The sequence below is a fragment of the Odocoileus virginianus genome, chromosome 24 (assembly GCF_023699985.2).
Source record: "Odocoileus virginianus isolate 20LAN1187 ecotype Illinois chromosome 24, Ovbor_1.2, whole genome shotgun sequence".
NCBI lineage: Eukaryota > Metazoa > Chordata > Mammalia > Artiodactyla > Cervidae > Odocoileus > Odocoileus virginianus.
In genome coordinates this window covers 46,295,924-46,310,380 of record NC_069697.1, presented here as the reverse complement: position 1 = coordinate 46,310,380, position 14,457 = coordinate 46,295,924, and the positions used below count along the sequence as shown (strand labels likewise).

Here is a 14,457-nt window from a genome sequence, read left to right as displayed (position 1 = left end):
TAAAACCACACCCGGGAATTCCCTGGTGGTACAGTGGTTAAGACTCTGTGCTTCACTGCAAGCGTCGTGGGTGGCATTCCTGGTCAAAGAACTAGGATCCTGCATGCCACGCAGTGTTGTCAGAAAATAAAATAAAAATACCTTCTTGTAAAAACAAAAGAAAACAAAAACCACCCTTTGTTCAATTATGGTGTGAGACTTATTTGCAGATGATGAAAGTTCTGTGTGTAGGATAGGTATTTAATTAAAGAATTTCACTAATTTTCTTCACAGTTGTTTTTCCACTTTAAAGACACATGTCCAAAAATTAACCCATTAAGCACTTAATATGTACTTAAAGATGACTTTCTCATTGTCAGTATTTATCAAATGTCCAAAAGAGATACCTCTAGTTTCTCCTCACTGGTAGATGTTTATCAGTTGCATTTTCCATACACACATGGGGCTTCCTGGTAGCTCAGATGGTGAAGAATCTGCCTGCAATGCAGGAGACCTGGGTTTGATCCCTGGGTAGGGAAGATCCTCTGGAGAAGGGAATGGCTACCCACTCCAGTCCAGTATTTGTGTCTGGAGAATTCCATGGATAGAGGGACTTGGCAGGCTGCAGTCTATGGGGTGACAGAGTTGGACACGACTGAGCGACTAACACTTTCACTTTTCATACCCACATAGATACATTATATTGTATACTTGAAGGATGTTCCCCCAGATAACTGCCCAATAAAATAAGCTGATGGAACACATTTATCCTTGACTGCAGCCCTTCATTTGTCATATCTCAGGTCTTCTTTAGTCAAGAAAGGGAAATCTTCCCTTCCCAACACATGCTTATTCCTTACTACCTACTGCTTTCTTTCTTCTGAAATAGACAATCAGGACTCTTCCAATTTGGGATATTGTTTTGGGAGATATAAATACCATTTCTGGGTGTATATCATTAGGAAAGATTAGCAGCTTGGTAAGTTAAACTTCTCAGCCTAAACCACAGAGAACCAGACCATGAACTTACCTAGTGCAGAGCTACCACCCAGATCTTCTGGTGTCGCCTCAGTCCTTGTTCTACTGTCTCATCCCTTGATGCATTTAAAAGGAGAGAACACAGCTGGGGGGTTAATTTGTCCCTTAGCTGAGAGATGTTCCTAGAAATGAGATTCAAACTGAAAGTTTTCACTGGGAGATACATGTCAACATTTTTAAATAATCTATACAAGAACTATGAGGTTATTGTTTTGGAATTGGGTTTAGAAAAAAAGTGGGCTCTTTGTGCCAACCCCAAAAGCTTTAGTTTTGAGCTGCAAAAGAAAAGTTGTCAAAAGGGCTGACAACGTTACAGAGGGCAGAGACATTGAGATGCTCTTGTGACTCAAATAATGCAGAACTGAAAAAGTTATTTGATGACTCATATTGGTCATTGCTCTTTAGGAGACATATTTGTTATTTTTTAAAAAGCAGAATTCTAAAGCCTAGGTGCTAATCTCTATCAAACATTTGCAAACTATTTTTTTTTTTTAGGCATATCAATCCAGGGAGTAAAACACCTGAGAATTTGCAAAGGTAAGAGAATGAAGAGGAGTGAGGTTAATGGTTCAAAGCTCTGACAGTACCATTCAGTGCTCAGTTTCTTATCTGCAAAGTTAAAAAAAAAAAAAAACGCTATCAAAATAACTATTACTTCCTCTAAGGGGTGCGAAGTATTTATGATGTATCTTCAAATCATTGCAGGGTATCTAAGAAGGAAAAGGAGCCAGACAAAATAGCTCAAAAAAACCCCACCGAGTTCCATTAATGAAGAACGCAGTAACAACAGCCAAGTAGTATCGTAATGTTTCTTTGCCTGGAAATGAAAGACCTGCATCCAGAGGAAAGCAAATGCTCTCTTTAAATTGGAAAGCTTTGGCTAGACAGAAGTTAGATGTAGAGGCTGCTGCTGACGCTCTCCAATGATTCAGCAGAGCTATATTTAAATTTTAGGACTTTGTATGCCAGATATGAAACCAATACATTCTGGTTAGTGAAAAGTAAACAGGAAAAAGCTGTGCAGTTTTGCAATACTATGATAGAAGCAAGAGGTGGCATTCATATAACATTTGACAGCTTAGGAAGATCTTTTCATACACTTGATTTCATTTAGTTCTTAGAACAACCCTGTGAGCTAAGTGTTATCAGTGCCGTTGTACAGCCAGGGAAATGGAGGCTTTATATCATTTGAAGTCGTTTGCCTCAAGTGACGCACTTAATAACGAAGGAAGGCGGACTAGAATGCAGAGCAGTTTTCTATTTCCTTGCCCTCATCCTGCCCAATCCTGTCTCTCCTCTACTATGAAATTGTTAGATGGGTGGGAGATCAGAAGGAAGGACCAAGTTATTTTTAATTAATCATGAGGAGACATTCAGTATCCTGAGTCACTTTCTAGAAGACTCACAGCTGTGAATCTGGATTCCCAAACAGGATGTAATGATGGCGTTAATATCCAGGATAGCACAGGGTCTAAACATGTTTCCTATGTTCTAGAGAAAGGCTCCATAGTCCCTTGGGCAATCTGTCTTTTCTGCCCTTCTAAGAAAATCAGGTATCTGTCATACAAATCTGACTTTAAAGCAACTTTGCAGTGAAAGCAGAAAGATATCATCGGCCAGCTGACAACATTTTCTCTAACCTTCAACATCCTGGTAATCATGCTTTTCACTTCCAATAAAATGTGAGGAACCAAAGGAGGAAGTTGCCAGTTTTAAAGTGATGGTTCTGCAATTGAGGTGATTTATAGCTTCTAACAGAACTTTCCCCTTTTCTCTCTGCAACAGGCACCCCATGATCAATAAGCCTCAAGCTCTCATGTCTCTCCAAGGCACCACCCCATCTCCATGCCACAGTTTGAGGCTGCATTTTCTAATACACAAGTTGATTTTACTGGACAGAAACATAATCTCTGTAAAGTCTCTTCCAATTCCTTTCAAACCCTAAGGCTGATGACGAACTTACTTTGTTCAGAAATAATGCCCCTACATTATATGACTTCTAAACCAATCAAGCCTTAGTTATGTCAGAAATAAAAAGAAAGGAAACCTACAGAAAAATATAAAGCATGGCTATGATTATTCCTTTAGAAATATGGCTTCTGTTATTTCTGGGAATTAGGTTTGCAGATTTTAGCATTGCGTGTTTTTATTAACATTCTTTATAAAACATTTCATAGCTTTTGTTTGTAGCAATGTGAAAAATGCAATGAGAAACACAGTCTTGTACTCAACAGATTGATTAATCTTATATAAGTTCATTTGTCTAATAATTCTAGCTGGATTCAGTCAATGGGCTGAAAAGTCCATTACAAGAGTCAGACTGCGTGAACACAGGGGGCTTAGGTTGAAACAGGAATGAACTTGATGGACTTGGAAGATTTAGGTGAGTCCTTCCATGTTCCCATACTGTTGGTGGGGCTTCGGTTGTTAGTGAAGGACGTCTGTCTTCGGCTCATACTGTCAGAATCTTCTCTGGTGAACGTTCGTTTCATGTTTTGGCAGCACGGGAAGCTTTGGGCACAGTCTTGCAAGAGATGGCCGCTAAAAAACATGTATATCCAGGGGTTGCAGCAACTATTCAAGGAGGCCAGTAATGCAGGGATGGCAGTGGCCGGGTTTTCTGACTCTGTATGGAAGACATAAGGGGACAGCATTTAGCTAATCAAACGCAAGTAAAAGCACTGGATAAACGCATTCTTTTATTGGTTCACGAAAGTGGGAAAATGTTTTGGGTCAATGTAGAAAATGAAGTATTTTTTTATCAATCGGGGAAATAGTTGGTGAATGGAAATTGCTTGGTTGTAAAACATTTTCATGAGCAAGATGCCTTGAAATTAATTCAGATATTTTAAACCACTATTAAAATATTTAAGTAGAATGAGGGAGACTTGCAAGAGGCTAAGAATGTTGAATCATTTACTAATAAAACTTTGAATCATTTGTGTTGGCACTAGCATATGCTAATGGAGACAACACTTACAGAATGGCTGCCATTTCAGTGAAATCTCAAGAGTCCACAGCCACATATACCAAACTGTATGCATCCTGACAACTTAAGTAAAAGTGTGACACTATGGGCCATGTTTAGTCATTTAAACTTGTTTTAATATTAAACACATTCTTGTAGTGAGAACTCTTTACAGAAGGGGGTAGCTGAGCTAGGTCCCTGAAGGATGCAGTGTTTAGTTATTTTCTTTGGCTAATTAGAAACTTCTTTTAGTTTTAAAAGAAAACCCTCTTTGATTGTGGTTTGAACAACTAAATTATATTATGGAGAATGGATGAATTAAGAAATTCCAACAGTCTTTTGAACCATTTTGTGCGTGTGTAATTGCATTGTCAAACCATGTAAATACAACCTTTCACAGTAGAACTAGGCACTGAGAATATACTTTTTCTAAAGATAAGAATAATTGGCAAGCACTGACACTTCCTTATTAAATATAAACTTGGGTCTTCTCAATCTTGTTATGCCAGAATAAATTACAGATCATTTCATCAAACTTTATGTTAACATGCAAATCTTAAAGGTGATCATGATCTGTGACCAAGATTCTATTCAAAAAGAATGAAAATCATCAACATACCTACGCACAGTGAAAAAAATTAAAACATTATGTTAAGAGATGGAACACTAGCTAAATGCCAAATTGAAATGACTTAAGAATCTTCCTTCAACAAGCTTAATCTTCATACCCCTAGGACCAAGCATAAAATATGCACAATAATATTTGTTGGCTGGATGAGGAATAAATAAAACTTTAAAACAATTAAAAAATCTTTCTTCAGAAAAATACGTGTTTTACCCTTACTTTAGGGCATTTCTACAAAAAGTTTACAGTGTGTTACTTTTGACAAGCTAGCAAAAAGCAGTTGTGGCAGTATAAATATTTCCCTGAATCCAGCAGACTTGAAAGCAGGGTATTAACACTGCTGTTACAGCTTTGGCAGTAAATTTTTCTGTTTTGTAACTGCGTGGCTGACCGGAGGGCACAGTTTCTGGATTTGTGGTTTTAGGGGCTGGTTATAGTATCTTTTAACCATTCCACTGAAGGTGTGATCCTCATTCACCAAGTTAAGACCTATGGCCCTAGAGGATGTTATGAAAAGACTCTCTCTCTCCCCCCACTTCTCTCTCCCTCAACAACTCCCCCATCCCCAACACAGAGCCCCCATTCCTTCACCTTCCTCCGCGGTCCCGACACCTACACCTACCGACCCAGGAGAAATTCTTATCCCAGGCAGACCACATCTGGATGATGAAAAAGGGCGCCCAGCAAACGATGTAGGCCGTCACGATCACGAAGGTCATCTTCACGGTGCGGATCTTGGCGCGGGAAATGGTCTTCACGCTGCTCACACATCGTGCGTGCAGGACTCCTCGGCGCAAGGCGCCTTCGCCCGCGCCCTCGGCGGGGGCGCCGGTGCCCGGGCGCCCCGCGGTCTTTCCGCGGACGTTGCGCCAGATGTGGTAGCAGATGAAACCGTAGCAGGTGCCTAGGATGACCACGGGCGCCAGGAACACGCTGCCGGTCATCCAGGTCACGTAGGCCGGGAGACCCCAGGGCTGGATGAAGTTGGCCCAGCAGTCGTAGGTCCTGGTGACGTTGCTCACCTCGACCACGGAGAAGACGAAGTACTGCGGGGTGCTCAGCACGAAACTCAGCACCCAGGCGGCTGCGATCATGAGGCGCGAGCGGCGCGCGGGCTGCTGCAGCGTCTTCAGCGGGTGGCACACGGCGATGTAGCGGTCGGCGGTCATGACCACCAGCATGTAGGCCGAGGCGAACATGGCGAACACCTGCATATGCTTCACCACGCGGCACAGCCCGTCGGGTCCGCGGAAACGGTAGGTGATGTCCCAGCCCAGCTGGGGCAGCACCTGGAAGAAGGCGACGGCCAGGTCGGCCAGGCTGAGGTGGCGGATGAAGAGGTGCATGCGGGACGTCTTGCGAGGCGTGCGGTGCAGCGCCAGCAGCACACTGCCGTTACCCAGCACGGCCACCACGAAAATCACGGCCAGCACGGCAATCTCCAGCTTGGCCAGCTCCTCGTTGCGCGTGTCCGCCTGCGGGCCGCCGTCTTCCCCGAGCGCCTCCGAGTCCCCGCTGGTGTTGGCACCTCCGGCAGCCAGAGGCCACCACCGGCTGGAGTTGCTCGCGGGCCCCGCGCTGGGGCTCCCGGAGAATCGCATGCTGTCCATGCAGCGCCCCCTCGGCCTCGGCGGAGGCCAGTTCCCTTCCCGCCTCCTCACGCGGGGCGCTCCCTCCTGCCCGCGCTCGCCGCCAGCCGGGCTCTGCTCCCTCTTTTGCCGGCGTCTCCGGGCGCGCTCTTGGTGGAGTCGCCCGTCTCCTTCCCTGCCCCGCCCTTTCTCAACTCTGGCGGAGCCGGGAAGGGGCGCTCCGAGTCTCCGAAAACCCTGGACTCCAAACTCAACTTATTAATACGGAGTTTCCCCAGATCGCGCTCCCTCTCGCCCCAGTGGTTGGAGGCTGCTCGGTGCCTACTCTCGCCACCTCCTCTCCCCGCAGGATTTTCCTTTATCCCAACTTCCTACGTCGGCGATTTGTCCTTTTTGCATCACTGCTGCAGGGGTGGGGCTGGAACGCGCGGGTTCCTCGGCGTATTGGTTGATGGTGATGCCTCCCCGCTCTTCTCTTAAAAAAACAAAAAACAAAACACCTCGGAGAACTGGACGTGTCAGACCTTTTCAGGGCTTCCCATCATTTCCTCAAGCCTCCGTCAAGAATCACCTTAACCCTGCATGTGACTTCAATAGACGCGGTACCTAGAAACGCAGAGTCCACTGCCCGCTCGGGTGCTCTTGAACCTGAATTTGGCGCGGGACGCCCACCTGCGCCAGCCGGGATTTCTCTCTGCGCCGCGAGTCCGCCCATCCCTGGAGAGCCAGTCTGGCTATTTTCATTCTCAGGACAGCTCGACCACGGGAACTTGGTCTCTCACCGCCCCGCTCCTCTCCACCCTCCTCTGCAGTCTAGCAGGAACTTTTTGGATGCCTGTTGTCTGTCTTCTGCCTGCGTTCGCTGACCCGAAGGACGCAGTCGCTGCTCCCGAGGCAGCCCCCGCGGCTGCCTGCGTGCACGTATCACAGCGGGGGAAAGGAATTTCTCCTGGTTTTCCAGTTTCCTCTGGGGCTGGGAGCGGGTTTGAGGGTGGGTGGGACTTAGGAGTTTTCTCTAAATTAGATTCCTGGGGTTTTCTCCGGGAAAAGCCTGATTCCCACAGCTGGACGGGCGGGAATTGGGCCACAGGAGTCCGTGGGGACTTGATCTGCTTTACTGCCGAATCGTGGGGACATCTCTTCGGTGAACAAGAGCAGCTGCCGGAGAGCCGCAGCCCAGGCAGCGCTGTCCAGGCTGGAGCGAAAAGCCGCCAGGCTTCTTGCGCTGGTGGATGAGAAAGAGGCAACCTCTGGGCAGAAAAGAGATGGTCTGAAGCAAGAGGGAAAAGACCGCCAACCTGTAGACTGGTTACTCTGGACCGCGGGAACCCAGCAGCGGGGCCGGGGACGCACAGAAATACTAACTGTGCGCTCTTTCAACTTTGGTGCAGGTACACTCAGAAGTACTGCAAGGGGGAACTGTTTTCAGGCTGTTTCACACAAGAAGAGGCTTCCCTGGTGGCCCAGATGGTAAAGAATCTGCCTGTAATGCAGGAGACCCAGGTTCAATCCCCAGGCCGGGAAGATCCCCTGGAGAAGGAAATGGCAACCCACTCCAGTCTTCTTGCCTGGAGAGCTCCATGGCCAGAGGAGCCTGGTGGGCTGTATAGTCCATGAGAGTCGGACACGACTGAGCAACTAATACTTTCACTTTCACAAAAGTAGAAGAAAAAAAAACTACACTCTGTAGATACACGAACATGACTTTTTGGTCAGAACATATTGTGGTTATGGTAGAAATTTAATTGCCTGGGAAGAATATCTATGAAATGTAGGCAAGTAAACCAGAAAATTTTCTGAGCTGCAGTTCTCAATGATAATTCAACTTTGCTTCCCAGTTCATGCATGCCCCGTCTCAAGGCCTTCACACTTAAGAGTGCTGTATTCGACCTTGGGAGTCCTTCATTATGGCTACATAAGCCTCGGTTTATGTATCTTTAAAATGGTACTGAAAGTACCTGCCTTACCTACTTATGCAGCTTCCCTTGTGGCTCAGCTGGTAAAGAATCAGCCTGCAATACAGGAGACCTGGGTTTGATCCCTGGTTTGGGAAGACTCCCTGGCCAAGGGAAAGGATACCCACTTTGGGTATTCTGGCCTGGAGAATTCCAGCAACTACCGTCCATGGGTTCGCAGACTCAGACACAACTGAGCGACTTTCACTTTCACTATCTACTTAGGAGGTTATTTTGAGGATCAAATAAGACAATGTTCTGTATAGGGAAATTCTCTCAAACCTACAAGTTGTGCTGCATTACGGAGTCAAAAGATTTGAAAAGTTCAGAGATAACAGTAAGTAAAAGGTTTCCAGATCACCTGTCTGGAAATATACTTTAAGCAATTAGGTAGGTAATAGTCAGTGACTCAGAGAGACAACCTTCTTTTAAGTCACAAATTATATTATTAGTGCCACATATGAGAAATAATCTTGTCTGACCCTAATGACCCAGGGTATTGGAAAAGTGGACTGTTAGCCAGAACCTGGCAATTTTGTTGCGCTTGGACCTACACCTTTGAGCTTACAGGTCTCCAGAAGGATGGACTCTGCAGTCCATCACCAAAGTCCCTTTTAGTGTTCCTATTCCAAAGAGAGGGTGTGGTAGGCTCTCAGGAAATCATTCATCAGTGTCAAGCCCTCTGATTAAATAATCAAACTATATATAAATTGTGAAAATAATTTGTTAGGTTACATTGGCCACACAGTTGGAAGATACTCATCCTCAGTGGACAATAGGACTAACTGTCATGGACTGAATATATATACACACATTTATATGTTACATAGGAATATGTGTGTGTGTGTGTGTGTGAGGCAAATTCCAGAACCCAGTCCCTCTTTTAACCCACACAGTTTAAAAAATGTGTCTATCTTGGTTTTACTGGTTCTCTGTTCAAAGGGAACCAGGATCACTAAAATACTCAAGTACCTGCTGTGAAAATCACTCAGTGTCAGGTAAAGGAACTGTGGTCTTAAAATATGAAAAGAAGATAGTCAGCATTTCCTGTGCTGACTATTTCTTATGCTTTGTCCTCAAGCAATTTGTATTTCCTCTGTACTGGTTCACCATCTTACTCGCAGTGGATTTCAGTTAACATCTTGTGGGGGTAAAATGATGAAAAGAAAACAAATGGACGTTGTCCTGGAGTAACCTTTCTCTCTACCAGTCTGCCTTTCTCCCAGTTTGCGGTTGTCCTGGAGTAACCTTTCTCTGCCAGTCTTCCTTACTCCCAGAGTGCAATTCCAGATGTTTAAGATATATTTCAAGTAATGGAAACAGGCATCTCTTTCCCTTACTAGCTGTATGACTTTGTTTTAGTCTCTGAGCTTCAAATTCTTCATCTATAAAATCTTGAAACATAGTGCACTGTCTACAAAGATTATATAACTTTTTAAGTTTCTGGCATTTCATGGGTATTCAAAACATTAATTCTCCCTTTCTGCCCAAATATGTAAATATCTTCCATATTACTTGTTATGTAGTGAATAAGATGTTTCCTTCCAATTAAAGCAGCATTTCCCCAACCTGCTTCTTTGCAATAGAATATAATGATGTGTTTTCTAGAAGAAAAGAATTCCACAGTTGACTACATTGGGGGAAGTGCTATATTTGCATCTCATCCTCTCCTAGAGATTCATATGTAAAAAAACCTTTGAGAAACCTACTTAACTGTTTGTCAATATTTCAGTAAACTATTTGACCACGGAAAAGACTCATCCTTTTACTTTCCCCATGAAATAGTGATGAACATGCCACAGGACAATGGATAGAGTTTGAAGAATACTGAGCAAATGTACTTGGAGTTCCAGAACACTTGGGGACTACCACCAGACTTAGTCAAATCAAGAAGTCCAGGGGCAGGAATGCTCAGCATCAATGGGCTGCACTTCGTTTATCATGTCACCTTATGCACTGCTTTATAGCCTCAATCAGTATACTCTTCTTCTCCTTAAACTTACAGTTTACTTCCCCTTTCTTAGTGAGAAAGGGGAAGAAATTGGATAGCCACAGGAGCATCCATTTTATTTCTGTCACCCACAGAAATAAACTCTGATGCCTTCCCTTCAATTGCAGATTAATGACACTCTATTAATAGTTAAAGGGCTGTAATCTGGTATTCATACAGTTACTTCTAGCAAATCAACAAATATTTGTTGCACATCACTCTGCTAGGTCTTGGGCTGGATACAAAGAAGTATGTAATGGTCACTAACATTTAGTAAACTCTTTAGGCCAGGCACTCTTACCAGTGCTTTACCTCAGTTAATTCTCCTAGTGACCCTATAAATGGTGTACTCATTATTTTACCTTACATTTGAGGAAACAGATGCACAGAGATGTTAAACAACTAGCCTTTGGTGCCACAGTTGGCCAGTAGTGGAGCAGGATTTGAACAGAAGCAGCCGACTCTGGCAGAATTTATAATCTTAACTGCTACACTGTGCTCCCACTAGTGAACCTCATGTTCTCACACCTTACAGACTCATCTGGGGGTACTTATTTGGTTATTTAACATTTTATCTTTTCGGTAGGTTCTCCTTTAAGCTGAAAAGATCAGGTGGGATCTGCTCCAGTTTCTCTCTATCTTTGGTTTTCTCTTTAGTAAAGTAAGTACAGGGCTTCTCGTGTGGTTCAGTGGTAAAGAATCCACTTGTCAATGCAGGAGACACAGGTTCGATACAGGAGACACAGGTTTGATACCTGGGTCAGGAAGATCACCTGAAGAAGGAAAGGGCAATCCACTCCAGTATTCTTGCCTGGGCACCATGGAATTGCAAAAGAGTAGGACACAGCTTAGCAACTAAACAACAGCAACAAAACTCAGGTAGTAGTAGGGTACAGCTAAAAATAAGAGAGAGCAGTGACATTTGCCAGTACTGACTAAGCTCGTAACTCATGAGCTAGAAGTTTTATATTTATTATTTAAAATAATATTTTAAAATGAACTGAGTATAGGGATACACTTATTATTATCCCACTTTACAGATGAATGACACAAAGGTTAGGGAGGTTAATCAACTTAACCAGAGTCAGAAGGCTCCAAGTGGCTGGGCTGAGTCACACATCAGTCCATTTGAGGTCCAGGCCTGGGTTCTAACCTCTACACTGTACTATTTCCTGTACACATCACAAGAACTTAACACATATTTGCAGAATTAACAAATGTAACAGAAATTGGTTTTTGAGTGCTGAAGCAACATAAAATTCAGAAAGTGCTTGATGATTGAATAAATTAGGGAAGAGTTCTTCAGGAGTTATTTTTGAGCATCTGAATCTCTCTCGTGTCTTAAATGTTCTAGTCATCTCTCTACCTTACTGCCAGGTAAGTGCATATATGATTTTAAAATCACCCAGTGAATCTCTGTCATACAAACACACAAGGGATTCTACAAAATGATGCATGTCAAACATGAACAAATGTCAGGTCTTCATTATAGTTACTCTATGGAGTCAAATGAAGAATGAGAACATGATTTGGTTCTATTTATATATGATTAAAATTGGCTTGCAGGTTAGTGTATAGAGCTATGGCATTAGAGAAAGTCTACTAAGCTCAACAGAATCTTAAGAATCCTAGTATTTATTGACAAAAAATTGAAATCTTACAACTTGTTGAGAATTTAAAAATTTCTTTATAAGTCGGTCAAGGCAGCAGATTTAGTAGAAAAATCACTCCAAGAGAAAAGATTTCTAAATTCATTATTATTTATATCATATGTTCAGAAAATGTTTGCATTTAAAAATTATATGGTGAATTTAACTTAAAACTTTAAGAACAAAAGCTCATTTAAAACACTGAGTTTAAGAATTTTGCTCCAGATGAACTAATATTTATTTGGATTCTCTGCATATTCATGGTTCAGCAACTTTGATATTATGCTTAGCATTTGATAGTCATCAAGACACATTCTTTTAGCAAGTTGGCATCATTGAGCCTGCCTCTGTGTATTCATTAACTCTTTTTCTCACAAGAGAAAAGATTTATGTTGTGTGAAGGGTGCTGACATCAGGAATCATGATAATATCATTATTTTGTTTATCTACTATGAACACTAACTTTGTAAAATAGAAAAATAATTCTGCTTGCTTCTCCTTTTTCTTTTTGAGGTTTGACAGGTAGTTTTGAAGAAATGCATTCCATTTCTATTCTTCATCCACTCCACCCGCCTCTTTTGCCTGCCACCTCACACACACTTGCCAGATGCTTTAAGGTTTCTGAAAGCCTCTTTTTTTTTTTTCCCTATTGCCAGGGAGGAGAATTATTTTTTCTGTTAGGATTTTCATGGTAATAATAACATATTTACAACTAACTCATCCCTGGATATAGCGGACATGTTGCCTGAGAAAAGGTTTAATCTATTTGAACTATAACCTCTATGTACATGTGAGAATTTCTAAGGTGTAATTTCTAGATATATTTAAGATATAGTTATAAAATAGGAGAGGCTGAAATATGTGGGGTTTTTCTTCTGTGTTCCCAAACAGATTTTTATCTGAATATATTTTCTGATTATGTGTAGGTCAGTGGTTAGATGTAAGTGATTACATGGTAAGTCATGAAATAAATCTAAAGATATTACTATTATATTTCCTAAGTACCTGCAATCAAATGGATGTCTGATGCTCTTTACTCATTCCTACATGGAATATACTATTAAAAAGAAAGAATTAATATGTAACTGATCTTCAGGAAAGATTTTGCACTTTTGCAGAATCTTGCTTAACTTTGTATTTGAAAAGCCAGTCCATCTTTTCAAGAATTTAGCTATTCTTTCAATGAGGACCTATCACTGCCACATAGCATTTTAAAAAGCTGCTTCATACAGCTAAATCCTATAAGGATTTGTTTTATCATAATGAAATGGTAACTTGGAGTACCCAACTGTAGAAGTCCTGGGCATACAAAAAAATCTGAAGCTTATTTTTAATATTACTTTTACTGTGATTATGAATAAGGGAAGAGGGAAAAAAGCTATATGAATTTCCTCTTTTTGAGGGAGGAGAATTTTGACCCCTTAAATCTCTTACATTCTATCTTCACCCCAGCCTTCACCCTACCTATCTGCCCAGTACACACAATGCTGATTACAGATACCTCTTTACTCACATCAATGTTCATTGCCTAAGGTTAAATTTCTGGAAGTAGAATAATGAGGCCAAAGGTTATATCAAATTTTGACCTTATTATCACATCACAATATGCCAGCCTACTGATGCAATATGTAATAATTAATCAGCAATGTTTGGAAGGGCTCCTTTTCCACAGCTTTATGGTCATGGAATCTCTTCATTAAAAATTTCTTTCTAAATTTGATAAATGAATAAATAATTGAATGTGTATGATTGATAAATAATGAGGCTAAATATTTTATAAATGTCTTATCTAATTATATTTCTTACTTTGCAAATTAGTTACATTTTTGGGTACATCTCTGGTAGCATTCTTAATTTTCTAATTTTTTTTTTATTTGGAAGCATTCTAATTTATATATCTATATATGATATTTTCTCCAGTTTATCTTTCATTGGCCTTATTCAATTTGCTTTTAAATTGTTTCTTTGTTTTCTGGTGAGACTGAATATATTTTAAACTATTTCTGACTTTCGATATTTTTTCTTTTGTATATTGCTTACATCTGTCTTTTGATTCATTTTCTATTTGAATATACCTCTTTTTGATATTGATTGGTAGACTTATGGGCCTTCCCAGGTGGTAAAGAACCCGCCTGCCGAAGCAGGAGACGTAAGAGACGTGGGTTCAACCCCTGGGGCGGGAAGATTCCTCTGGAGGAGGAAATGACCAACCACTCCAGTATTCTTGCCAGGATAAGCCCCAAGGACAGGGGAGCATGGCAGGCTACAGTCCACAGCTCACAGAGAGTCAGACATGATTGAAGTAACTTGTCACGCACACATGGTAAGAATCATGTACACCTATTTATATATTCTTGCAATAAAGTTTTTAGTTTTCCTCTAGTCATATTTATCAAACATTTCCTTCAATGACATGGTGAGCAAGTCTTTTTGTAAATTGAAATTATAGTTGCTATGTATATACCCATTTTTATTGATGTACATTGCTAACTTTTAGATTTTTATGTCACTTGGAACTTATTTTGTGTAATGAGTGAATCAGAGATTCTACTAACCATTTCCAATGGCTAATTATTCCAATATCATTTATCCAAGAACAATTCTCAGGCACCTTCCAATCCATTAACCTGCCAACTGTTACTGTCCACCATCATTCTCTAGGTC

At 41.7% G+C, this 14,457-nt stretch overlaps 1 protein-coding gene and 1 long non-coding RNA gene across 2 annotated transcripts in view; one reads left to right on the top strand and one right to left on the bottom strand.

Annotated features, from left to right (window-relative positions):
* The window catches only part of LOC139030872 (uncharacterized), a 272,068-nt gene that overhangs the window by 108,852 nt on the left and 148,759 nt on the right, over positions 1-14,457 (top strand). The gene's annotated exons all lie outside the window — the stretch shown is intronic.
* AVPR1A (arginine vasopressin receptor 1A) lies at positions 3,133-6,324 on the bottom strand. Its single transcript, XM_020869307.2, has 2 exons — positions 5,233-6,324; positions 3,133-3,643 (listed from the first exon to the last, which is right to left on the bottom strand). The coding sequence occupies exons 1-2, from the start codon at positions 6,218-6,220 to the stop codon at positions 3,357-3,359; spliced, it is 1,275 nt and encodes a 424-aa protein (XP_020724966.1). The 5' UTR covers positions 6,221-6,324; the 3' UTR covers positions 3,133-3,356.